The following is a 26,069-nucleotide window of genomic DNA, read 5'->3' on the forward strand; positions in this document are numbered from 1 at the left end:
TCCATTTCTAGACGTCTTGCTTATCTCTTCCCTTGCGAGGTTCATAGATGGGCAGCCCTTTATTTCCCATAGAAGCCATGCTCAAATCCATATCATGAGCACGAGTGGCAAGTTCTACAAATGTCTTGGGCTTAATTCCTTGCAAGATTAACGAAGTCCCCAATGCATTCCTTGGATTCACATCTCTTTGCCAGAAGATTCGCTTAGCCTATCTTTGCGGTTCAGGCTTGCATTCCTTTATCGGTTGATAAAGTCAATAACTGGTGCATCTTTTTGTTGGCGAGTGTTTGTAAGTTCCACCATGCTCACGGTATGCCTCGTGTTGTAAAAGTGATTGAGAAACTATTGCTCCAATTGGTCCCAACTATCAATGGATCCAGCCTCGAGGTCGGTGTACCAATCAAAAGCATTCCCCTTTAGTGAGCGGACGAACTGCTTGACAAGGTAATCTCCATAAGTCCCTGCTTTGTTGCATGTCTCAGCAAAGTGGGCGACATGTTGCTTTGGATTTCCCTTGCCGTCGAACTGCTAAAATCTGGGAGGTTGATAGCCGGCATGCATCTTCAAGCTATCGATTCTTGTAGTTACGGCTTTGCGTACGTGAGATAAGACTTTGAACCAATCTCATACTTATCTTAGATAGTTCCCATGATGAATTCCTTCAATTGTTCGATGGGAACTGACACTTGTCACGACCCATTTTCCTTAATAGGTCATGATGGCGCCTAACACCGTTGTCAGGCCAGCCGATGCGGAATGTGCTTAAGTCCTCGTTTTACTTTAGCCAAAGACAGTTATACTAGATTTTTGAATTTAAAGATAAGACCAGTAAAGATCATAAAGTGCTAAAATAGCAATACAACCCCAAAAATAAATGTTTACTGCTGTGTGTGCCAGAACCTGGTGTCACAAGCTACGGGCGACTAGTAGAATATACACAAAAGAATAATACACTATCCTACTGTCTGAATCAGAATAGACAGAAACAAAAAGTACAAGAAAGGACTCCTTCGGCTGCGGATCGGCATGAGAGAGAAGGCAGCTCACCGTAGAAGTCCCTAAGCGTGCTCACTGATGCGCACCAGGGTGATGTCCAGATCCACCTGCCTCAAATCCTGTACAATTAAGTACAGAAGTGTAGAATGAGTACATAAACCACATGTACTCAGTAAGTATCCCGTCTAATCTCGAAGAAGTAGAGACGAGAGGTCGACTTGATACTTACTAAGGTCAAGATAATATAATATAATATAATAAAGTGAGATATACAGCATGAAGGATCTCCAATAACACACGTTTAATAGAAGAGTTATATTCATGTTCTTGTCATAATTAAATTACCAGTTTTCCCTTTTTCATATCAAATGAGTGATCATGTCATAACTAAATGTAAGCATATAAATCATGCACAAATATGTCGAGGTCGACGGCCCGCTCCAACAGGAAATAAATTGTGCACTGCCGAGGGTCGAGCGGCACGAACCATAGATGCATCTATTATCACCGAGGCGATCGGCCCGATCCATAATCATCAAGAAAATATCAAGAAAAGCACATAAGGCTCAGTTACATACAAGGGAATTCCTACCAAGGCTCAACAAACTCATACGTTCACCTTTCATTTCCTCAAGTCTCTAACAAATCAAAATGATCATATTGGCAATTTAAAATAAGAGATATTCCCCAATTAGACATGATGTGGGTCCTAAACTACCCGAACAATTATCATATAGTAGCTACGCACGGACTCTCGTCACCTAGTACGTATGTAGCCCCCGCATTTAGCAACAATTACCCATTTAAAATTCTATGGGGACAATTCCCGCTTACAAGGTTAGAAAGGAGACTCACCTCGCTCCAAAGTGCACTCCCAATGTCCAAGAACGAGCCCAAGTCCTTAATTCGAAGCCGGACAATCCCAAACTAATCAAACGAAGTAAGAACTAGTAAATAAAGGCTTACAAGGTTGAATTCTAGCTATTTAAGCAATTTCCTAACCATTAACACAAGTTTCCTAAATTCCGACCCCGGGCCCACGTGCCCGGATTCCGAGATTTTTCGAAGGAAGTTGTTTTCTATCACCTAAGGATCACAAATATATGATTTCTAGTTCACTACATGGCAAATTATGTGATAAAACCTTAGTTTTCATTAAACCCTAGGTCTAGCTCAAATCCCTTGATTTTACCTAATTTTTAGTGTTAAATCTACCTAATGGTTATGTATTTGAACTAAAAATGAGTGGGGATTACTTACCTTGCAATGTTATGTTGAAACCTCCTCTTTGGAATCACCAAAATCGCCCAAGTGTTGAGAGTAATGTCTAAGAAATGAGTTTGGGTTCGTATTAATGAACCCTTCTGCCCCCAGTGGTTTCCGCTTCTGCGGAAGGAATCCCGCTTCTACGGGTTCCGCTTCTGCGGACATGAGCCGCTTTTGCGGAAATGGGCAAGGGGGCTTGGGCCGCTTCTTCGGTCATAACCTCGCTTCTGCGAGGCCGCTTAAGCGGAAAGCCCACCGCTTCTGCGGTTCTGGGCCTGGGCGGATGGACTGCTTCTGCGGTCAGGGGTCCGCTCCTGCGGTTTCCCCTGGGCCTGGCCCCTTCCGCTTCTGCGATAAAACGACCGCTTCTGCGGGCTCGCTTCTGCGGTCCAAGAGCCGCAGAAGCGGTTATGACAGAAGCAGCAGATAAGGTTTTTCCTAAGTTTTCAACTTCACTCGTACCTCGACCATTTGATGCTCGAGGCTCTCGAGCCCCGCCCGAACATACCGACAAGTCTGAAATCACGAGGCGGACCTACTCAAGCCCTCGAAACGCTTAAAACAACGCTAAATCAGGGAATCAGCCCCAAAACCAAATGATTCAAATCATTGAACCTTCAAGTTCTAAATTTCCTCCTAACGGGTCAAAACGCCCTTAAGCCACTCGGATTGACACCAAATTTTACAGGTAAGTCTTAACTGATATTTTGGACTGGTACCAAGTTTTGAAATCGAAATCCGAACCCGATACCTAGGAAAACAATGATTTCTTAGTTTATTTAAACCTTTGAAATTTTAACTTAACAATTTTACATAAAAATTCAATTCTTGGGCTAGGGACCTCGGAATTCGATTCCGGGCATACGCCCAGGTCCCATATTTTCCCAAGGACCCTCAGAAATTGTCAAATCATGATTCCGGGTCCGTTTCCCCAAAATGTTGATCGAAGTCAAACTTGGCCTTCTTAAAGAAACTTAAAGAAGCAACTAGACTTATTCTTGCTCAAAACTCTTCTAACTTCCGAACCACCCGTCCCCGCAAGTCATAAATTAGCTAAAGCAAGTGCGGTAAGTCTTATTTAAGGGAACGGGGTTCAAAAATGCAAAACGACTGGTCGGGTCGTTACAACACTTGGAGTGCTTGTTGTCCCAAGACGCTCGCCTTGCTTCGGGTGATTGGCCCAAGACACCCATTGTAGCGTTTAGGATACTTTCAATGTCAGAAGAAAACTTGGAGTCAGCAACTTTTGAGTCGATCTTCTTTGAAGCCATCTTAGTGATTTTGAATGTTGAGAGTTGAGAAGAGATGAGAGGTAGAGATGGTCTCACCAGGCGTGCCAAAATTTGTAACAACTAAATTTCGCTCCTGAAAAATAATAATCAAGACAAGAAACATAGCAACAAATATTATATTCGATTTCAAGTGATGAGGTTACAATCTCTAAAATATCACTAAATCTAAAGAGATGTAGTCTTCTGATTCTTCTCCTCACGGACGATGGTTTAAGAGCTTGAGAGCTTGATCTTGACGGATTTCAGATTTGTAGTATGTCACGAACAATTTGAATGTCATCACGAACCAGGATTTGGTGTCGGGTTATCATGAACGGAAGATTTGAAGCCGCCCGCCTGTGATTTGAGTACGCCTTTGGAATTTGACCACAAACGACGATTGCAGATATGGATGGAGACCTTGATGCTATTCTTCAGAGCTTTTTTAGCCTTTTTTTCTGCTTACTTGCTTGTGTCTTAGCCTTCTCCTTTGACCCCTTTATATACGTGTGGGATGGATTAGTCTCCAAGAAAATCCTAGCAGGTCATTGTGCTTGAGGCTTATGGGCCGATCCATTTGATAGAAGACCAATTGACGGGCTAGCCCAATAATACAGTGGACTTTTATTTAAGAAAAATTGGCATCCTATAACAATCCATAATAGGAATTGGCAATTTTTTAGCCTTATATTAGGTTTGGCAAAGATAGCCCCAAACAATTGGCATTATATAGCCAAATCCTAAAAACCCTAATTTCTTTTATATTCTCTCTCAAAAACAACTACACGCTTATTTTGGCTTCCCTCCCCCTTTCTCTTCTTGTATTTCTTCTTCTATCTCTTCTGTTTTGCTCTCATAGTTTTGAAAAAATTCTTGCAAATGATGCAAAAAAAATCAGTGGGATGAAAAGGTAAGGTTTGTCTCACATCAGAGAAAATCAGAAGCAAAAACTAAGAGAGAAAAAATATATTTCAACTTTATTTTTTTTCTCTCTTCTTTTTTTTTTGGTTGGATTGAATGAGTGGATGTGGTTGAAATTAGTTGAAAATACCTAAACGAGGCTATATACAAAATTTGAGCAAGATTGGCAAAAACTAAGAGAGAAAAATATATTTCAACTTTGTTTTTCTTCTCTCTTCCTTTTTTTGGTTGGATTGAATGAGTGAGCGTGATTGAAATTGATTGAAAATACCTAAAAGAGCTATACACAAAATTTGAGCAAGAATAGAAGTGATTTAGACTGGTTTAAGGCAAAATATCAGACCTAAAAATCCAACTCTAATATGCGTATATCACGTTGTATATCGTGTACATCAGTGTATATCACACACAAGTTTTTAAGGACGTCTATGTATAGCACTTTTATATATCCGTATACAACATAATTATTTTATGGACACCCGTGTATATCACATTGTATATCGTATAAATAACACAAATTTTCATGGATATACACAGATACATATAATATACATGAGATATCACTGATATACATAGAGATATACATGGGTTACAATAGGGCATACACATGTGGAGTCGTCTTGAACTTGAGTTTTCAATCTGAAATGTGTTATACAAAGGAGGAAAATAAAATTTTAATAATTTTTTTCTGATATACACATTATTATTATGTTATACACTGTGATATAACAATAATATAATTATTACTTACTGATCAAAAAAGGAAAATAAATTTTTGATATAGCATGTTTAAGCAAGTTTTAAAATATAAAAATAATAAATATAATTGTCGGAGTAAATTATATTTTAGTATACAAAGAAAATTAATTTTTGATGTACACAAAGAAGAAAAATAAACTTATGATATTTGTTTTGGTATACATATATCTGATGTGCTATACACTGTGATATACAAATAATATAATATTTTTATTGTGATATACATTGATATAAAGGCAAAAATAACTATATCTATAATTTTATATTATTGATATACAGAGAATAATATTATTTATATACAAAGAATGAAAATAAAATTTTAATATACATGTTGGTATAGACAAAGAAGAAGAAAAATAGTTATGATATACATATTATTATTGTGATATACATATATTGGCTATTTGATGCCAATATCTATAACTAGGGCTGTTTTCTGCCAATTATATGAGTATGTTGTTATACCATGCCAAAAATCCTTTATTTAAATCAATTTATTTAGATTTAAATAATCGACCCGATTATACTAGCCCATAGTATCATTTGGACTAATATGTATTTAATATATGATAAAATCTAAATTACTTGTGGATTCAAATTCAATAAAATTTTAATTGTCTACAAATGCCCCATACTTCAAGGTTTGTCCGAGGTAGACTTGCCGACGAGACTTGAAGTACCAAGGAAGTTAATATAGTTTTCTTCTCCATAGATTGGAGAACTTTCTTTTCCGTAAAGATATCTTGAATCATTACTTAAACACTAAACTTGAAGAACAATAATGATGCGCACACGAATTACGTAGTAAGAGTTGTCATGAATCCCTGATATACTTGAAGCCTTTTACACGTGCCTTGCAAAATAACTCCAAGTCTGCACTTAGAGATTGTTTAGAGGTCTCAAAGTAATTGCAATTTTAATTGAACCATTGCATCTAGTAGATACTGTTCCCTCATAACGTTATCAATTTTTGAGCACGTCCTTGACTTCAATTACATATGAAGGAAGGTTAGGTTCCATGTCCTTGTTGAATTAGGAGTGTCCGAAGAAGGATATTGGACTAAAACAAAGTAAATATGGGTGTGGATGCATGGCTCCATATTGGCATGAAATAGGTCTCTCTTTATTTGAACCCCACACATAATATAGCACTAATTCCAATTCAAGACCATCTCAGGAACTAATAATTATTTTTTTCCATATTTGACTTCCTAGTCAACTAGAAATTGACTATTACTTAGAAGGAAAATCTTGTATAGCAAGAAAAGCTCCACCGACTTAGAACATCTATATAAATAACACTTTGCTAACAGTTATTCCATGTGATTTACTGTCGAGCCGCTCTCAAAATTGAAAGTTGGGCAGCATTGTTGAATTAGATGCGCTTATAGTTACTTCAAGGTGTTAATTTTGTGGATGTACACCATACAACTTCAGGGTTTTTTTTCATTGTTGCCTTCACTTCTTCCTTCTGATTCTTTTTATTAGTCTTGGATTTCTTTTATTGCAGGATCAATCAGCCAACTTTGCGCGCTTTCACCAAAAATTTCATATCTTGGTATAGGAATGTCGAAATCACAAGCGGTTTGTGGCTACAGAAACTAGACTTGGAGTACTGCAACCTACCAAAAATTTGGATTTAAATTCGTATTGTATTGTCCCAGGTGAGCTTCCTAAACTTGGTCTAAGTTCTGTCGAGCTCGACATTTTAGCTTTTTGCATCTTCACCAACAAAAATCATATTTTGCTGTAGGAGCATATAAATCACGAGCGGTTCGTGGCTATGGAAAATTGACTTCTAGAGTTACGACATACGTAAAAGTCACAACCAGAATGTCCCGATATATTCCCAGATAACTTCTCGAATTTAGGCAATATATTGTGACATGCTGCCTCTTTCAGTTTTGCTGATTTTCGTAGATTCTTCCCTTTTCTTTCCGCAGACTCTCGGAGCAGCACATAGGACTGTGAATTCCATCAGCAAGGATGCATTTTATCGACCACGATACACCATATCCACACCTTGAGATTATTAGCGGCAAGCAGAATCCCGCGCGCCAAAGTTCTCGCTTTAAAAGTTCATCCTCTGGTGATAGGTGCTTTCCCGCTCGCTAGAAAGCCGCTTGACGCCTCCCTTGATCTTGCAGAATGGTCGACTAGAGAGACGAAGGATGTATTGGACAGATTTTGGGCAAAGCAACCAACATAAAGGTCCTACTTTTGAAGTCCTCCACCCATTAGAAGGTCGCGTCTGCTAGTCCTCCTCATCGTGAGCACGATGGACGTCTCGCCACTTGGAGTGTTCCTCCTTCCGGCTTTGGTGAAGTTCTCTATACGTCCAAATATTAGGATTTTTGTAGAAGATGTTCTTTCGCGCAACAAGTTGACTCTAGATGGCATCAAGGTCTATGACACCATCTTTGGGTCATTGTTCACATATGACTACAACGAGAATGTCCTCCGTGCCTTTTGTGAGCTTTGGAATCCATCTACCAATACAATTTCTACCTTTATTGGTGAGCTCTCCATCTATTTGTGGGACTTGCGAGCAATCGAAGGCCTTCCGGTGCATGTACGACGAAGTTATCCCCTCGGCGAAGGAGTTGACACAAGCTGATGATCAAGGAAAACCTTTCCTCCCAAGACGTTGTCTGCACCTGTTCTCGGTGTTCTACAAACTCATGAAGGATGATGTCCACGAGGTCTTCATTTGTGATTGGGTGGAGTTTTGGTTTAGAGGTCCGAGTAGGTATGCCAAGCTTCCGCAAAAGTCACCAAGGAATCGGACTACAAGGCCGAAGTTGAATAATGATCCTTCTAGAAATATAGACGCGAGCTTCCTACCACGAACCAATAAGGAGAATGCCCCCTTTATTGAGCTTGGCATGGAGGAGTCACTTAGAGTTGAGACTTATTTGGCAATTTTCCTTGCATGTTGGCTTTGCAAATTTGTGTTCCCCAATAAGAAGATCGACTGCATTCGTGCTAGTGTCTTCAAAATCACGAGTTTGATGGCTCACAGAGAGAAGTTTTCCTTGGCGGTTCCAGTCCTTGCAAGTATCTATCATGGCTTGAAGGAGGTCTCCACTTCTCAAGATTTGGGTGCCTGCAAAGCACTCTTTCCTATTCATTATGTATATGGATGGATAGGAGCATATTTCGACACCTACTATCGTGTTAAGCGTCCACAACGAGGCCCGCAAATGTGCAAGGTTTCTGGCGAGAAGATGGACAAGCATTTTGACCTTAGTAATGCCCGTGAGTTGTTTCAACAAGTTAGTGCGCGACAATTTCACCATTTAGCTATGCTACAATGGAGGGAATTGCATCTTACCGATCGTGACGAACAATCAAATTCTTGGAGTGACTTTTTTATAAGTCTTCGCTCAAGCTTCATCACCCTTAGGCATGATGACATTCATATTGTGGAATCTTATAGCCCCCATAGGTTTAGTCGTCAATTAGGCTTTGTCAAGATATTCCTGGCAACCTCATAGAGCGACCTTATGACGGTTCACTGAAAATACTAGTGCAAATCTGGGACTCGTGTTCGTCTTGGAGGTTCGTCAAAGGTTATTGTCCCTACGCGTCCATCAGAAGAGGGGCCTCTAATGACTCGTGAGTATGGAGATTGGTGGTCAGCTCGTCGCGTGCACTCTTCCCGACAAAGTACTCACTTCATTTTGAAAGTTCCAAGGAAAGATGATATTCCTTTATCCTCCAAAGATGATCAACGTCAAAGGAACGCTTATTAAGGCCTTTCAAGTCCAAGTTAGGATCGAAAGATCCTTCGAATCCAAGTCTACCTCTTCGACATGCGGGGATGCCCATGTGGAAAAAGGAGCTAAACATTTTATGTTGACTTCCAAGACAACTACTGCCACTGTGGAGGTGACAAACAATCCTTGCAAAAGGAAAGCGCCTCCTACTTCACCAAACAAAGATGTTGCGAGGACAACCAACGTTGTGCCAACAAACGAGGAAAGGACTCAAGCTTCTGCTTTGCCCAATGAGATTGTGAATGTTAGTGTGACTTCCAATTTGAACGGGAGTTTTAGTCACGACATACATTGGAATCATTCAAAGAAGAAGGCTAAGGACACGAGCCACGATGAGTTTGCTAACTTAGATGCTCTTAGTATCGATACAAGATTTTTCATAGAGGGTGACCCTAGCTCAACGATGCCGTTGTCTGAACTGGAGAAGCGAGTAAATATTATTTCCTTCAATTTACTCCTTTTTACTCTTTTTTTGAACACCAAAGTTATTATTATTTTTTTAATTGTAGTTGGGCGTCGATGAGTTGTATGATGATGTACTTGGTGACAACATGGTGGAAGACTGTGTTACAAGCCCAAATTCCCTCGGTGGGGCCTCAAAAAGTCCTCATAGTTCATTTGATGGTATTGAACATCATGCTGCAAATATTGCTCCGTTGACAGATTTGAGTCTACCCAAAGAGTCGCACCTCGTTCTTCCAGAAGATGTTATGCTTTCCAAGCCAGCCATGACGAGTAAGATGGAGGTTGCCACAAGTCAACCAAAATGCCAAAAAGTCTTCGAGCCTACTCCATGGCCGTTGCATCTTGATGCTCCAAACTTCAAACCACAAGAGACTATTTCTCGTATTAAACTTTCTTTTATTAACACGATGTGGCATACCTTGTGCAAATGGATCGAAGAGTTCTCTCTTGATTCTCTGAACAACTTCACAAAGTTGGAGGAAAGTTTCGCTTTGACTCTTAGAAATTAAGAAAGAAAATATTATTGATACTTCTATTTTAGAGGCTCTTGTTGAGGCTTTCTTCAAGACACACGCAGATTACGATGCTTTAAGATCGTTCAAGATGACTAAAGAATTTCACCAACAGTCACTTTCTGATGCACGACGACGCCTTGATGATGCAAAATAGGAATATAAAAAAGTGAACGAGTCTGTAGAGAAACTTTAAGCCAATCTTGCGAGTGTTGAACAATAGCTAGCTGCCTTGGCCTTCTGAAAGAAGAAGATCGTCGCGCTCTTGGACAAACAACAAGTGAAGTTGGCTAAAAGTCAAGAGAACATTGACATCACCGAAGGGGAGATTTATACCATTGAAGCCAATCATCCATTATCTGATGATGAAGCAGAGAAATTATCCCTCCTGAAAAGGGCAGTTGAGACAAGCCGCCACTAAATCCTTAGCTTCAAACCTTTTCCATGATTTTAGAGAATTATTTTTCTTTGCTTAGGATTCTCAACTTACGATTTTTTTTATAACTAATATCATGTAATGGAGTACTTATTTCTTGGAGCAGTAAAAGTATCTTTATTTTTAGTATGTGATATCTCTCTTTGAGACCTGGATTCCCTCTCTTACTTCCAATTATTTCTTTCTTAAATTTCAGCATATGTCTTCTGTGTTGGCTTTGTTGCTTCACGCGTTCTTGTTAAAGAAAGTCATATCTTGAGCTAGGAGTATCAGAATAATAATCCGTTGGCATTGTTAGAAAGAAAACTCAGAGACCTGAAGTACCTTTGAATTTCATGGCAGAACTTCTTTTGGGCCATTAACAGAAAATTCGCGACATCGACTTAATCGCAGTAAACTTTCAGATTTGCATACCTTCGACGAAAATAATTGTATCCTGATCTAAGAGCATCGGATCACAATCCATTTGCGGTGTCAGAAAGTCGAATCGGAGATCTAAAACTATATAAATTTCATAACAGAACTTCTTTAGGACTGTCAACAGAAAATTCGCGAAGTCGACTCAACTACAGTGAACTTTCTGATTTGCATACTTTTGGCGAAAATAATTGTATCTTGATCTACGAGTATCGAAATTACAATCCGTTTGCGGTGTCAGAAAGTAGACTCGGGGATCTAAAGCACCTAATTTCATGGCAGAACTTTTTTTGGTCTAACCAACAGAAAATTCACGAAGTCAACACAACTGCAGTGAACTTTCATATTCTCATGCATATAGAAATCTTTGAGACATAAGACCTTTTGGATTAATCAAAGTTCCAGATCATGTATTGCTTGACCCTTTGGAACCCAAATTAGAAATTTCACAGTTAGGCCACATGATGGGGGAATAATTCACATTGGATTTAACTACACAAAGCTTTATGATAGCATCATGTTTTGAAGAAATGAAGCAAACTTGGAAAGGCATTCAAGACAAGATAGCGACAATCTTTCACGTCAATTGCTTTTATGACTTTGATTTTTCATATAGGACGAAGTACAAATATTTTCATCCTTTTAGTCTCTTGACAATGATGTATCAGATCCTTGTAGCATTGAAGCAATGAAATGTCCATTTTGGCTCGACACAAATTGCCTTCTTTCTTTCTGTAATATGCGCCTATTTGAGTAATCAACGTGATGCCTCAGCTCAAATTTTGATGATCATGTCACGTTGAAACACATTTTTTTTAAAGTTTATGCGACTGAACTTAGAATGAAACTCTAAGCTGCCTACGTATCTCGGTGAAGAGGATCAAGTGATAACGTAGTTCAAAATAAGTGAGTTTTTTCTTTTCATTTTTTTTATGTCCTAACTTTTGCCTAGGCCGCCTCTTTCGAGGTTTTCAACCTAGCGTAGTTTTTTTGCCTAGGTCGCCTCTTTCAAGGTTGTCAACCTAGCGAATTTTTTTTATGTCCTAACTTTTGCCTAGGCCGCCCCTTTCGAGGTTTTCAACATAGCGGACTCCTTTTTTTTTGGGTGTCGTTCGCAGTTTAGGCTCATGCGGGCCAGGAGCATTTATTCTTCAAGGATAATGCCTTTTCAAAAAATTTTCATTGATAGGGCCAATTCTCATGCCAATTGCATCAACTAACTTGTAAGCTCCACTTGAATAGGCTTCTTGCACAACATATGGACCATCCCATTTTGAAGTGAATTTGCCCCCGGATTTGGGAGAGGTGATAATAGGTCTTCTTACTACAAGAACTTGATTGCCAACTTGGAAGGACCTCAAGCGAACCTTTTTGTTGAAAGCACGAGAAAGACGAGCTTGATAACATTCAAGACTTCGTTGAGCTTCTAGACTTTTTTTAATCAAAGGACTCTAGTTCTTCAAGGCGCAGACGAGTGTTTTTTTCTTCAGTAAGACCTTCTTGGACAGCGAGTCGCAAGGATGGTATTTGACGCTCAAGAGGAAGAACTGCTCCGACTCCATAAACAAGAGAATAAAGAGTTGTTTGTGTCGGCGTGCGATGAGTCGTACGATATGCCCACAAAGCTTCTTCCATTCTGTCATGCCAATCTCTTTTAGACTTGGATACGACCTTCTTTAACAAGTTGCAAAGTGTCTTGTTAAATGCTTCGGCTAGTCCATTTGCAATATCATAATACATTGACGAATTACGTTGCTTGAAGCCAAAAAGTTTACAGATCTTGGTCATCAATTTGTTCTCAAATAGTTTGCCATTATCTGTTATTATATAATTAGGAATGCCAAAACGGTATATGATGTTCACTCGAATGAAGTTTGCAACATTCTCTTTCTTCACTTCCTTGAGAGCTACGACCTCGGCCCATTTTGAGAAGTAATCAGTTGCAACCAAGATGTATAGATATCCTTCAGAAGATTTTGGAAGTGGTCCAACAACATCTAATCCCCAGGCGTCAAATGGCCAAGATGCAATAGTAGAGTGTAAATTTCAGGTGATTGGTGTATAAAATTTGCGTGAAATTAGCAAGCCTTGCATCTTTGAGCATAATCTAAGCAATCTTTCATCATTGTCGGCCAGTAGTAACCCATCCTCTTAATGTGGAAGTGGAGCTTCAGCCCAGATTGATGTGATCCACAAACTCTAGAGTATGCCTCTTGCATAACTTGAGTTGCTTCATCTTCCCCTAAACAACGCAAGAGAACTCCCTCAAATGATCTTCAATACAAAGTGTTTTTGTAGTAAAGGAAGCGAGGGGCGCACCGACGAATTTCGGTCTTTCTCCTTGGATTTTCTGGAAGTATCCCATAACATAAGTAGTCGATCATGGTTTGTCGCCAATCAACCTTCTCAGCTTCAGTGACGGCTACCAAATGCTCGAGCTTGCTTTCTTCATCCTCATTCTCATTCAGTGGTACTATCCATTTTTGGCAGATAGTGATTTGTGTCTGGCCGGGCAGAGTCAATGTCAAAGCTAGAGCGGCTAAGGCATCAGCTTTCTTTTTTTCCTTCCTTGGCAAATGCTGAAGAGTTACATTGCCAAGCCATCCAATCAATTTTTGATCATGATAAGGACACAATTCTTGCTTTTTGACCTCGTAGCTACCTAGGAATTGATTGATCACTAACTTAGAGTCTCCAAAAATATGTAATTGGAGTTGTCTCATATCAACGGCCATCTCAAGCCCAAGTATGAGTGCTTGATATTCTGCAACACTGTTGTTGCAATGTTGTGTTAAGCTGAAGGAATATGGCAAGACTTCTCCTTGAGAAGTGACAAACACAACACTTGCACCAGCTCCTTCACGATTTGCTGCACCATCAAAATACATTTTCCATGGCGGTTGCACTTCGATGACCATTGCATCCTCATCAGGTAGTTCATCAATCAACTCCCAATCATCAGGTATTGGATGATCTGCCAAAAAATCTGCCAATGCTTATCCTTTCAAAACTTTTATGGGATGTACACAATCTCGAATTGTTGAAATTGGAGGTACCACCTTGCTAATCGATATTGAGGACGGGTTTTGACATAACAAACTTGATCGGGTTCGCCCTTGAGACGAGACGGATGACATGAGCTTGAAAATAGTGCTTCAGCTTTTGAATTGGGAAAACCAATGCCAGACACAACTTTTCGATCGGAGAATACTTCAGCTCATTTGGGGTCATCATCCTACTCAAGTAGTAGAGGGAATTTTCTATACTTCCACTATTTTCTTGGGCCAAAAGAGCTCCAACTGACCTTTCTTGAGCTGCAACATATAGAATCAATGGCTTTCCTGGTATAGGGGCTGCCAAAACCGAAGGTTTCATCAAGTAGGATTTGATGCTTTAGAATTTGTTGCTACAAGCTTGGTCCCATTCAAAAGGTACACCCTTCTTCATGAGACGGCTAAAAGGTTGGCACTTCCTTGCTAGATTTGAGATGAATCTTCTAAGGTACGCCATTTTCCTTGTAGACTTTTCAGTTCATGTATATTTCTGGGCTCGGGCATCTTCAAGATTGTCAACTTTGGCTTGATCTATCTCAATCCCTCGATGTCGAAAAATGAAGGCAAGGAATTTTTCAAAAGTAACTCCAAAGGCACATTTCAATGGGTTCATTCTAAGTTGATATCTTCGAAGTCGTTCGAACACCATTCTTAAGTCTTGCAAGTGGTCTCCTCCCTTTCTTGATTTCACCACTAAATCATCCATATAGAATTCCACGTTCTTGTGGAGGATGTCGTCAAAGATATTCTGCATTGCTCTTTGATATGTGGCGCTGGCATTCTTCAAGCCAAAAGGCATTACTTTGTAGCAATAAATGCCTTTAGGAGTGTGAAATGCAGTAAGCTCTTCATCTTTCGGTGCCATACGTATTTGATTATAGCCAGATGATCCATCCATGAAAGACATCGCCTCGTATCCGGTGGTGGCATCAATCATAAGCTCTGGGATGGGGAGCAGAAATTCGTCTTTAGGGCATTCATTATTGAGGTCTCTAAAATCGACACAAACTTGAATTTGGCCATTCTTTTTCTTCACAGGAACAATGCTTGAAATCCATGTAGGATATTTAACCTCCCGATTGACACCAACTTCGATGAGTTTATTGACCTCGGCTTCGATTGATGGTATCAATTCTGGCCTGAAGCGTCTTTGGGCTTGCTTAATAGGTCGAGCTCCTTTCTTGACCACGAGATGATGAACTTCTACTTTAGGATCTAAACTAGGCATCTCTTTGTAGCTCCAAGCAAAGACATCTCTATATTCTTTGAGTAGCTCCACATAAGTGCTTTCTTCATCTGTGGTTAGTAGGGCACTTACATAGGTGGCATGGAGTCTTCTGCAGTGCCAAGGTGGACTTCTTTCAATGCATCAACTGTCACTTTAATCCTTCTTCTAGTTCCGGAGGAGCGACCTCGACATCTTCGTCTTCATGGGATTACCATCATTAAAAGATATATGGCCACACAAAGAGGCATCTCCCAAATTTTTGTCGACCTTCCCTAGAAATGAAGTGTATTGCTCCTCATTTGCAGTAATGTGATATGAAGATCCTACACTTTCTTCATCTTCATCATGCTCTCTAGTGTTGACCACTGTGCGAGTCTTCACTTTGAGTACCTCTCCGTATGAAATCAAAAGTTCTGATTGTCGCCTCATTCTGGAAGGGATCGGGCTTCGACACTCTTTGGAGATACTTTGGACTCTAGATGGCAAAGGCCTTCTTATTTTTTCATAATTTCTTTGGGACTTGTTTTTCTTCCTTTTCAATGGCCCCAACCTCTCAAATACAGAAGTTATTGTAGTTGGTTCTCCAAGTAGATCAAAGACAGAAGGCCTTTTATTAGTATCAGCGGGTTCATCTTCCATCGTGATATACTTACTACTTGCTCTTCTAATGGAGATGCGAAGTGGTGGGGGTTGTTTGTAACCCAGACCCTCACGTGATTGCTTCACCACATGCTCCTTATCCTTCATCGTGTTTGCTTTCCTAGTAGCTTCAGATGGGAGCTTCCCTAGCTTAGATGGTTCGTTGGGATCATATCCAGCCTTTACAAACAACCTGTAAGCATTCAGATCAAAACCTTCATTTGTGCGTTTCATGGGGAGTGCCTTATTTTGAGGCATGTTAGGGCCACAAACTTTTCCAGTAGCTTTGGAGATAACTTTATGATATCAATCTGCTTGATAGGAAGGATTAATTCTCTTAGTGCATCTTTTTTTAGGCTTGATGATTCTCCTTCATCTTTCTTCACTTTTGGGATGTAACGAAATAAAGGATCTATTTTCTTGCCTGTAGTTGCAACATTCTTTTTGTGAGCTTTAGAAACTTGGTGTGCTTATATTGTAACTTTATCTTCACCAGAAGCTACTTCAACCCTTTTGGACACGATATTATCACCTTTGTCCTTCGTTATGTCATCAACTTTTTCCCTTCACGATGTGGTTCTTCAAGTAGAACTTTGCATCAACGAAGTATGCCTTGGCTTCAGCAAATGGCTTGTTGTCAGCAACTATCCTCTTTTCGACTCCATTTTTATCATATTTCAAACATTGGTAGTAAGTTGATGGGACAACTTTGTTCTCGTGTATCCACGACCTGCCAAGAAACAAATTGTATGAAGTCTTTGCATCAATCATGTGTATCCATGCAGTCGATTGCATATCTCCAATGGTGATTCCCAGTTTGATAGCTCCCATGGCCCTTTGTCCCCCTTGATTGAATCCTTGAATCATCAGTCGGCTTTCAGAAAGTTCTTCAGTTGAGATGCCGAGTTCTTTCATTATGCGAATGGGAATAGTGTTAACTGCAGATCCGTCATCTATCAAGATTCTGTTTATCCTCCACTCGAGCACACAACCCACCATAAACAAAGGGCGATTGTGTGGTGTCTCACCAAGTAGGAGATCGTCTTCAGTGAAGGTGATTTTTGTATTATAGACATCTGCTTCTTGGAAGGAGGACTCAACAAGACTATTAGACGGTGATGGAGACGGTGTTGATGTGACTACATTCTTTTCCTCTTCTTCTTTATCAGCATTACAATGCAAGGCCTTGTCATCATCGTCAGTAATCCTCATGCAAAACCAACTCAGTAAGAATTCTCCCAAAGTCACCGGGTGGCGTGGCTTTTGGTGATGGTGTGTCTCTATCTCCACCTTCTTTGGGTTCTTAACCATTTGTTACTTTTTTGGTCTTCTCACCATCTTATTCCTCTTAGGAAACTCATACATTGTCATCCTCCAACAATTCTTTATCTTTATTCCCTTCACAGGTGCATATCTCAATCGGATCGAATGAGCCAAAGGTAATGGACACATGGTTTGTGCTTGCCTTTTCGTCTTCAAGCTCGATGTTCTTTTGACGAGACAAATCCATAACTTTGTCCTTGAAGACAAAGCACTTCTCAAGAGGGTGACCTATAAGCCGATGGTATTTGCAGTAATTCGGGTCATTGCTTCTTCCAGCTTCACCTTTGGCAGCTCAATAAGTCTAGCTCGAGGAGTTCTTCAAATATTTCAGGCACATTGGAGTCTAGAATTGGTTACTCCTTTTCTTGCATCTCTATGAGAGTCAACTTCGGATTTGCATTGTCTTGCGAGGAAGTTTTTTTCGTACTCTGTTTTTTTCTCACCTTGGTATTAAACTTCAAAGGAGAGGCATTGACGTTCATGGATTCTTTGCTTTCATTCTTGGGTACGAACTTGTTCCATTTCTTGACATCTTGCTTATCTCTTCCCTTGCAAGGTTCGTAGATGGCAGCCCTTCATTTCCCGCAGAAGCCATTCTCAACTCTATATCATGAGCATGGGTGGCAAGTTCTTCAAACGTACTGGGCTTAATTCCTTGCAAGATGTAACGAAGTCCCCAATGCATTCCTTGGATGCACATCTCTATGCCAGAAGCTTCGCTTAGCCTATCTTTGCAGTTAAGGCTTGCATTCCTCCATCGGTTGATAAAGTCAACAACTGGTTCATCTTTTCATTGGCGAGTGTTCGTAAGTTCCACCATGCTCACGGTATGCCTCGTGCTGTAAAAGGGATTGAGAAACTCTTGCTCCAACTGGTCCCAACTATCAATGGATCCAGCTCGAGGTTAGCCTACCAATCAAAAGCATTCCCCTTTAGTGAGCGGATGAACTGCTTCACAAAGTAATCTCTATAAGTCCATGCATTGTTGCATGTCTCAACAAAGTGCGTGACATGTTGCTTTGGATTTCCCTTGCCGTCAAACTGCTAAAATTTGGGAGGAGCCGACAGGCATCTTCAAGCTATCGATTCTTGCAGTATATGGCTTGCGTACGTGAGAGAAGACTTTGAACCGACCTTATACTTATCTTTGATAGTTCCCATAATGAATTCCTTCAATTGTTCAATGGGAAATGATCCTTGAAGGAGACATGAAGTTCTTTGGCGGATGACACTTATTTTGTTGGAGGATCAGCCTTCTCATGGACTTCAGGGAGCTTTCCAGGTGCATGACTTGATTCTCTATCCATCATGCTTTCAACTATGCCTGTCAATTTTGCGATACGAACATCTTGATCTTGAGCATACTTTTTTAAGCCATCAATCGCCTTTGTCAGGTTTGCGAGTTGCTCCTCCATTGTCGAAGTGTTAGTCATCATTGCCTCCATGATTATTGCAGATGATGAAGAATAATCGAGACCTTCCCACGAATTAAACTCAGCTTGGTACATATCATGTGGCGGGATTGGCGTAGAGCCAACACTTAAAACTTTATCATCAGGATGGGTAAGCTGACTCTTGGTATTGTATAAAGTAAGTTGAGCAAGAGCTTTTTCCACAACTTCTACAATATTATCTCCTCTCTCTAATTTGCTAGCGGAGTACCTTTCTTCTTGGATGATGAAAATCTCAAAGCATGCATTGGTGCCAACGACACTTGGAGTGCTTGCTGTCCCAAGACGCTCGCCTTGCTTCGGGTGATTGGCCCAAGACTCCCCATAGTAGTGTTCAGGATACTTTCAATGTTAGAAGAAAACTTGGAGTCAGCAACTTTTGAGTCGATCTTCTTTGAATCCATCTTAGTGGTCTTGAATGTTGAGAGTTTAGAATAGATGAGAGGTAGAGATGGTCCCACAGGGCATGCCAAAATTTGTAACAACTAATTTCGCTCCTGAAAAATAATAATCAAGACAAGAAATATAGCGACAAATATTATATTCAATTTCAAGTGATGGGATTACAATCTCTAAAATATATCTAAATCTAAAGAGATGTAGTCCTCTGATTCTTCTCCTCACGGATGATGGTTCAAGAGCTTGAGAGCTTGATCTTGAACTCGAGGGATTTCAGATTTGTAGTACGTCAGGAACAATTTGAAGTTCGTCATGAACCAGGATTTGGTGTCGGGTTATCACAAACGAAAGATTTGAAGCGGCCCGCCTACGATTTGAGTTCGCCTTTGGAATTTGACCGCAAACGACGACTGAAGATATGGATGGAGACCTTGATGCTATTCTTCAGAGCTTCTTTAGCCTTTCCTTTTGCTTACTTGCTTGTGTCTTAGCCTTCTCCTTTGACAACTTTATATAGGTGTGGGGTGGAGTAGTCTCCAAGAAAACCCTAGTGGGTCATTGGGCTTGAGGCTTATGGGCCGATCCATTTTATAGAAGACCAATTGACGGGCTAGCCCAATAATACAGTGGACTTTTATTTAAATCAATTATTTTATATTTAAATAATCGACCCGATTATACTAGCCTATAGTATCATTTGGACTAATATGTATTTAATATATGATAAAATCCAAATTACTTGTGGATTCATATTTAATAAAATTTTAATGTCTACAACCGTCTCACAACCCAAATGGCATAATAGAGATTACACGGAATGGCTGATGACGGGAATAACTTCCAAGGCTCGAAGACTTCTCTGTAAGCGACACTATGTTGAAATGAACACATTCGGCCGGATATAAAGCACATATTCACATTTAGATCCATCCATGGACCTCAAGCCGATTATGATCGTACCATACTGGGCTAATAACCTTTCAAGGATCCACAATAACCTTTTCCCATGACACACAAGAAAAACCGTCAATTTCGGAACAAACTTGCACAGTCCACGACCAAATGAACATAGCGCCCTTCAGGCATAAATTCTCACATTAGCGACAGTGCCCGAATTTCCATACTTGGTCTCCATCCTTAACAATCAAGTGACTAACATGTAACACTTATACAAATTTCCCCGTAGGATACGCTCCCACGACCTTTTGCACCAGGCAACAAAGTCTGCACCTCTACACCACCAACCGTACTAATTCGGTAAGGCCAACCAAGAGTCTGCAAATCAATACACAAAGCCTCTTACACAGAACACCGATCCCAAGTAACACTAAAGAAGATGACAGCTAACTCTGAACATCTGAACTCTTCCCTGGTCATTCGAGCTCGTGACACTCTTATCAACAACGAGCGGCAACCTTGATCCTCAACTTCCAATTCCCATGCCGCTCACTGCACCGATCATGCCGCAACGCGAGAATACAAGAATTTATCAAAACCCCTGAATGACTAATTGAATATACACTTCATTGGCTAGAAACCTTTCGCTTAACTCATTTCAAAAGAACCATTGCAACACACAACTAAACTCCCATCCACCGAAATACAAGCCTCAAGTCGTGATCTAAACCGCCATAACTCTTCCGGAATCCATACCACAAGGCCATTAGAATCAAATACCTCCCAAATCAATCAAATTATGGTAGCTATCAGGCCTCGCACATACCGCCACAAATCACATGTATAAATTAACACGCTGAAGGAACTGATCATTGCCACCATCATGCCGATTCAACCATTGCTAACCGAACTCGCTTCTTCTAATTTACTCTGGACTTGCCTTAGAAATAATAATAGCTCCATTCAAAATATAACGACCTCAATTAGCACTCATCTTGAGTGACCCAATTCACGAGACCCCGTTGTCTCAAAACCCATGAACCATCTCATGCCTTCCTCACGCGCACAATGACATCTCTAACTGGTACACTCATTCTGCAAGACATTACGTGTATCCGAAGCTATTTCTTCCTTTCCTCCAATACTGCGCCGCATACACGATGATAACATAGAACACTCCAAGTTCTTAGGCACTGCACTTAAGTTATTGAACCCATTATGACTACTGTTGAGAGCCACTCACTCTGACTTAGCCCGGAATATAAGCCAAACTCTAGTGCATTGCTAGCACGTGAACACCCTATCAAAGAAGCACCCGACCAAATTCTTTTCCTTGTACATAACCCCCATAAGAAGCATAACTCCGAGTCTTCCAAAAACCTGAACATGAATTGATAAGGCCAAATGTAGCCCACGTTCCTCAAATCCTTTGCTCGAATTACCACTAGTGTTTTCTTTTCTTAGTCGTAATAGCCCACCAGTACTCTGATAGCAAGAAAGCTCACGAGTAGACAACCACGCCATCCAATCGTAGATGGTGGGGCTCCCCCACTTAGCTTGAAACTACAATTACATAACCCTAGAACCCACCAAGGTTCCTTCTTCCCCATTGATATCAACTGAAAGTCCAACAATACATTCCAAACTCAAAGTCTTGTTGCATCCAAATAAAATTCGTGGTCCTAGTCAGTGTCCATCACGATTCCCAAATTGCTCTAAACTTCCCTCAAGGCATATGGCTATCCTACCACAGAACCCATATGCTACTCTGTCACTCTCCCACTTTGGTTAAACCCTCTCCTTTAAGCAACTTCTCGACTTCTGCTTTTCATACTTGACCTACTAGTAATTCAACCACCGTGAGATTCCTTCCGCCATGTCCTTCCTCATCATTCGCTTCCCAAATATTGCCTTAAAGCAAAATCCATCTCTGTGGCACCTGATCTAACCAATTGCTACCAACTCTAAGCCTCCTCAAATATCATCTTTCTCGAGCCATCAACATTAGAAACACTGATTCGATCCCGAAATTGCTACACACCGCTATCTCTAATAACCGCTTTGGAGGCATCATTTCGCAGCACCCTGCCCCGTAGGAAAATCAAAGAGGCCATAACACCAGCGAAACTTAATTCATTCAAACAAGGACAACGATACCATATCACAAATGAGAATTCCACCACGATCGAAAATACGAAGTCTCGTCATTTCATCAAGTAAGGCCTGAACATCCATAGTCTAATTACCTTTCCTCTGCCGGAACTAAATGCTGAAGCTCTAAGCCATGAACTGAGAAATCCTCCTTTCAAGTCATTCACTGTCGCGATCCATAAATAAGCACCCTACCATTACACCAACATTGTGCGGTAGCAACGCATGAATCATCATAACAATCAGTGCCCAACTTCAAAACCATAGGCAATATTGATACTGAGCTGAAACGACAGAACATCCTTCCACAAGGCGACGACAATAGCCCAATCAAATACGTAGGGAGAAACACCTGCACCACATTTGCAGTACCATTACAATTCCTCGATTCCAATTGATAACAAGCGCTTCACATCGCATAAGATTGAGTAGGAAGGAAATAAAGGCATAAGCCTTAAAGGAATCAAATCGCACGATGAGGAATCAAGAAGGGAAGTGCTCCTAACAGCCCTGTAGCCTCTCGAAGATATGTATAGACGTCTCCGTACCGACCCGCAAAACTCTACTAGACTTGCTTGTGACTCATGAGACCTAAGTGAACCTAACGCTCTGATACCAAGCTGTCACGACTGAAAATGTACTAAAGGTCTGATGGCACCTAACACCGCTGTTAGGCAAGCCAACGGTGAATGATTAACTTATTTACTCATTTTAGTATTTGAAATAATAATTTTCATTAATTAAGGAGTATGAAATAGAATTTACAAGGTAAGTGATAATATTTCCATGAACTATAATAATGAACAATCTCGTAAGAACCCCCAAAATCCGGTGTCACAAGTGCATGAGCATCTATTAATGAGTACAACAACGATATAACATCCGTCTGAAATACAAGTTAGACGAGAAATATAAATAACTCCGATGGAGACTCTGCACACTGTGGATCGTATCAAGGAAGTGCATCTCACCGTAAAGTCCCCGCCAAACCCCGCCTCTACACCTAGAGGACCACCAGAAACATATATGTATACATGCACAATAAGTGCAGCAAGTGTAGCATTAGTACATAATCAACGCGTACCCAGTAAGTATCTATCCTAACCCCAGAGAAATAGTGACGAGGGGTCGACATCGACACTTACTAGTGGTCCAATAAGACAGATACAGTAAGAAGTAAACAGATATGGGGCAGAGTAAATAAACGAGGTAAACAAGTATGAATACATGGTACAATACTCCTCTCAACAATAAGCTCAAACTCTCGATTAGCAGTTACCTCCTCCACCGGCTTATGTAAATAAATAATGGACCTCACCAGATAGGTCGTCATAATTCACATCAGGAAAACTCCCAAATACAGCTTTTTGGACAAATAATACGAATGATTCCATAAGAGTGTTTTATAAAAATGCTGAGGCATACAGCCCGCTCCCATCATAATCTGGTATATAACCATATATACGTCTATTATATTGCCGAGGCGAACGGCCCGATCCCATAAGATGTGCGAAGTGCCGAGGGTCGAACGACACGAACCATAGATGTATCTATCCTGCCGAGGCGAATGGACCGATCCCATTAGAATAAGAAGCTTTGACGGGTCCTTAACCCCACTCACGAAGGGGCATGTGTGTTATAAGAAGCTTTGGGAAACCTTTCGATGAGAACGCATAACGCGGGAGAAATTCGTAAGAGGCGTACAATTATTCGCGGCTAATCACGAAGCCCGTTAAATCTATACAATAGCGAGTCTATCTCTCTACACAAGTCTAGTCTCAAGTCGTAATATAAAATAAAGGAATTTAATAGACAAGGGACAGCTCAAATAGTACAGCTATAGCATGGTGTGAACCTAAGTCTACCCGGACAATAACATGGATTTAGCTACGCACGGACTCTCGTCACCTCTTGCGTACGTAGGCCCCGCAACAAGTAACACATATCAAATACATCACCTAGGGGTAGTTTCCCCCTCACAGAGTTAGACATGAGACTTACCTCGCTCCGAAGTTCCATAACCGGCTCCAACACCACTCTAACCCCTCAAATCGATGCTCGTCGCTCCAAAACTAGTCAAACAATGTGCAAACCAACAAAAATATACTCTAATACTCATTATAAATCAATTTATAACAATCCCCAACTCCGCCCAAAAAGTCAATAAAGTCGACCCTCGGGCCCACGTGCCCGGATTCTAAAAAATTTCAAAAAAAAATATTACCCATAACTCATATGGTCTATATCCATAAAATCATCCAATTTCATCCAGGAATCTATCCTCAAATCAAGGATTTACCATATCTCAACTTTGGGGCCCAAAATCCCATTTCCTACAATCCAAACACGGATCAAAATAAAGGTCAGATATTTACCCCCTTGTTGAGACGAGAACAACGCCGCAAAATCACCTCAAACGGAGATCTAGAACTCAAGATATGCCCAAAATACTAAAATTCTCGGTTTAAAATACTATCTAGATGATAATTCTTCATCACCTTCGCGGGAGAGCTTCGCGTTCGCAAAGAGCAATTTTTCGCGTTGACCAGTCAATCCAGAAATCCTTCTTCACGTTCGCAGAACCTCTCTCGCATTCGCAAAGAACAAAGCTTCGCAACAGAAACCAGCAATTTTATCTGACACGGAAATGAGCATAACTCTCTCGTACGACATCAAAATTCGACGATTCTTGTTGTTGTGGCTCCGTCATTATGATACGGATATAATGGTTTAATACCATCTCAAATCAAAGGTCTTTTGCTAAATATAGTGCCCTTTATACCCAATGAAACGATGCCGAAGCATCAAATAAGAGCGCGACACAACCCAAACACCTCCGAAACAGACCCGAGGCCCCCGGGACCCCGTCCAATTATACAAACCAGTCCCAAAATACAATACGATCTTAGTCGAAGCCTCAAACCACGTCAAACAACATCGAAATCATGAATCACACCTCGAATCAAACTTATAAATTTCCAAATTCTATATCTTATGTCGAAACATATCAAATTAATCCGTAACGACTTTAAATTTTGCACACAAGTCCCAAATGACATCACGGACCTATTCCAACTTCCGAAATTAAGATCCGACCCCGATATTAAAATGTCCTCTCATGGTCAAACTTTCCAAAAACCTTCAAATTTCCAACTTTCATCAAGTGACCCCGAAATGACTTACGGACCTCCAACTCCACATCCGGGCGTGCACCTAAGACCAAAATTACCATATGGAGCTATTCTCAGGTTTGGAATCCCAACCGGACATCGATAACATTAAAATACACTTCAACCCAAATTTATGAAATTCTTCCAAAATGTCAACTTTTCACAATAAGCGTTGAAACGCTCCCGGGTCATCCAAAACCCGATCCGGACATACGCCCAAGTCCAAAATCATCATACCAACCTGTTGGAACTTTCAAATCCCGATTCCGAGGTCGTTTAATCAAAAGTCAATTCTTCTAACTAAAGCTTCCAAAATGAGAATTTTCCATCCAAATCAACTCCAAACTTTTCGGAAATTTAATTCCGACCACACGTGCAAGTCATAATATCTAAAGTGAAGCTACTCAAGGCCTCAAACCGTTGAATGACGTGCTAGATCTCAAAACAACCGGCCGGATCGTTACAAAATTTATATGATGTTATTACACTTGTGTGCATGTTCGGTTTGGAGCCCGAGGGGCTCAGGTGAGTTTTGGATTGGTTTCGGACCATTTTTGGACTTAGAACACGAGATGTACGCGTAGTGGGCGGATCATCCTGTACAACTTCGTGCCCCTGGGTGCAGGAAAAAAGGTGAGCTATGCGCCTCCTCCAAGATATCATGGCACAGGTCACTGTCCTGAGGAACATGATCGCTGCCGACTCGACGCTACACTAAGGCAGGAAGAGCGGGTCGAAATAGCTTTTACCCGAATAGTGGTTCGGGATCGAATTTCCACAGGGAGCTAGTAGTAGAGTTGAATTTTCTGTCTAGTCTAGAGATGTGTTTGTGCTTCTAATGTCACTTCAAACATTCTTGATTTTTGATTTTTATAACTACTATTATAAAACTAATGATTAAAGTTAAATTATGCTACGAGAATATTGCTAAGTTGT

General features: G+C 40.6%; 1 protein-coding gene across 1 annotated transcript; it reads right to left on the reverse strand.

Annotated features, from left to right (window-relative positions):
* LOC109230224 lies at window positions 12,260–14,332 on the reverse strand. Its single transcript, XM_019395747.1, has 5 exons — window positions 14,233–14,332; window positions 13,951–14,175; window positions 13,146–13,796; window positions 12,966–13,064; window positions 12,260–12,819 (listed from the first exon to the last, which is right to left on the reverse strand). Exons 1-5 carry the CDS (start codon window positions 14,330–14,332, stop codon window positions 12,260–12,262), a joined length of 1,635 nt encoding a protein of 544 aa, XP_019251292.1.

The sequence above is a fragment of the Nicotiana attenuata genome, chromosome 7 (assembly GCF_001879085.1).
Source record: "Nicotiana attenuata strain UT chromosome 7, NIATTr2, whole genome shotgun sequence".
NCBI lineage: Eukaryota > Viridiplantae > Streptophyta > Magnoliopsida > Solanales > Solanaceae > Nicotiana > Nicotiana attenuata.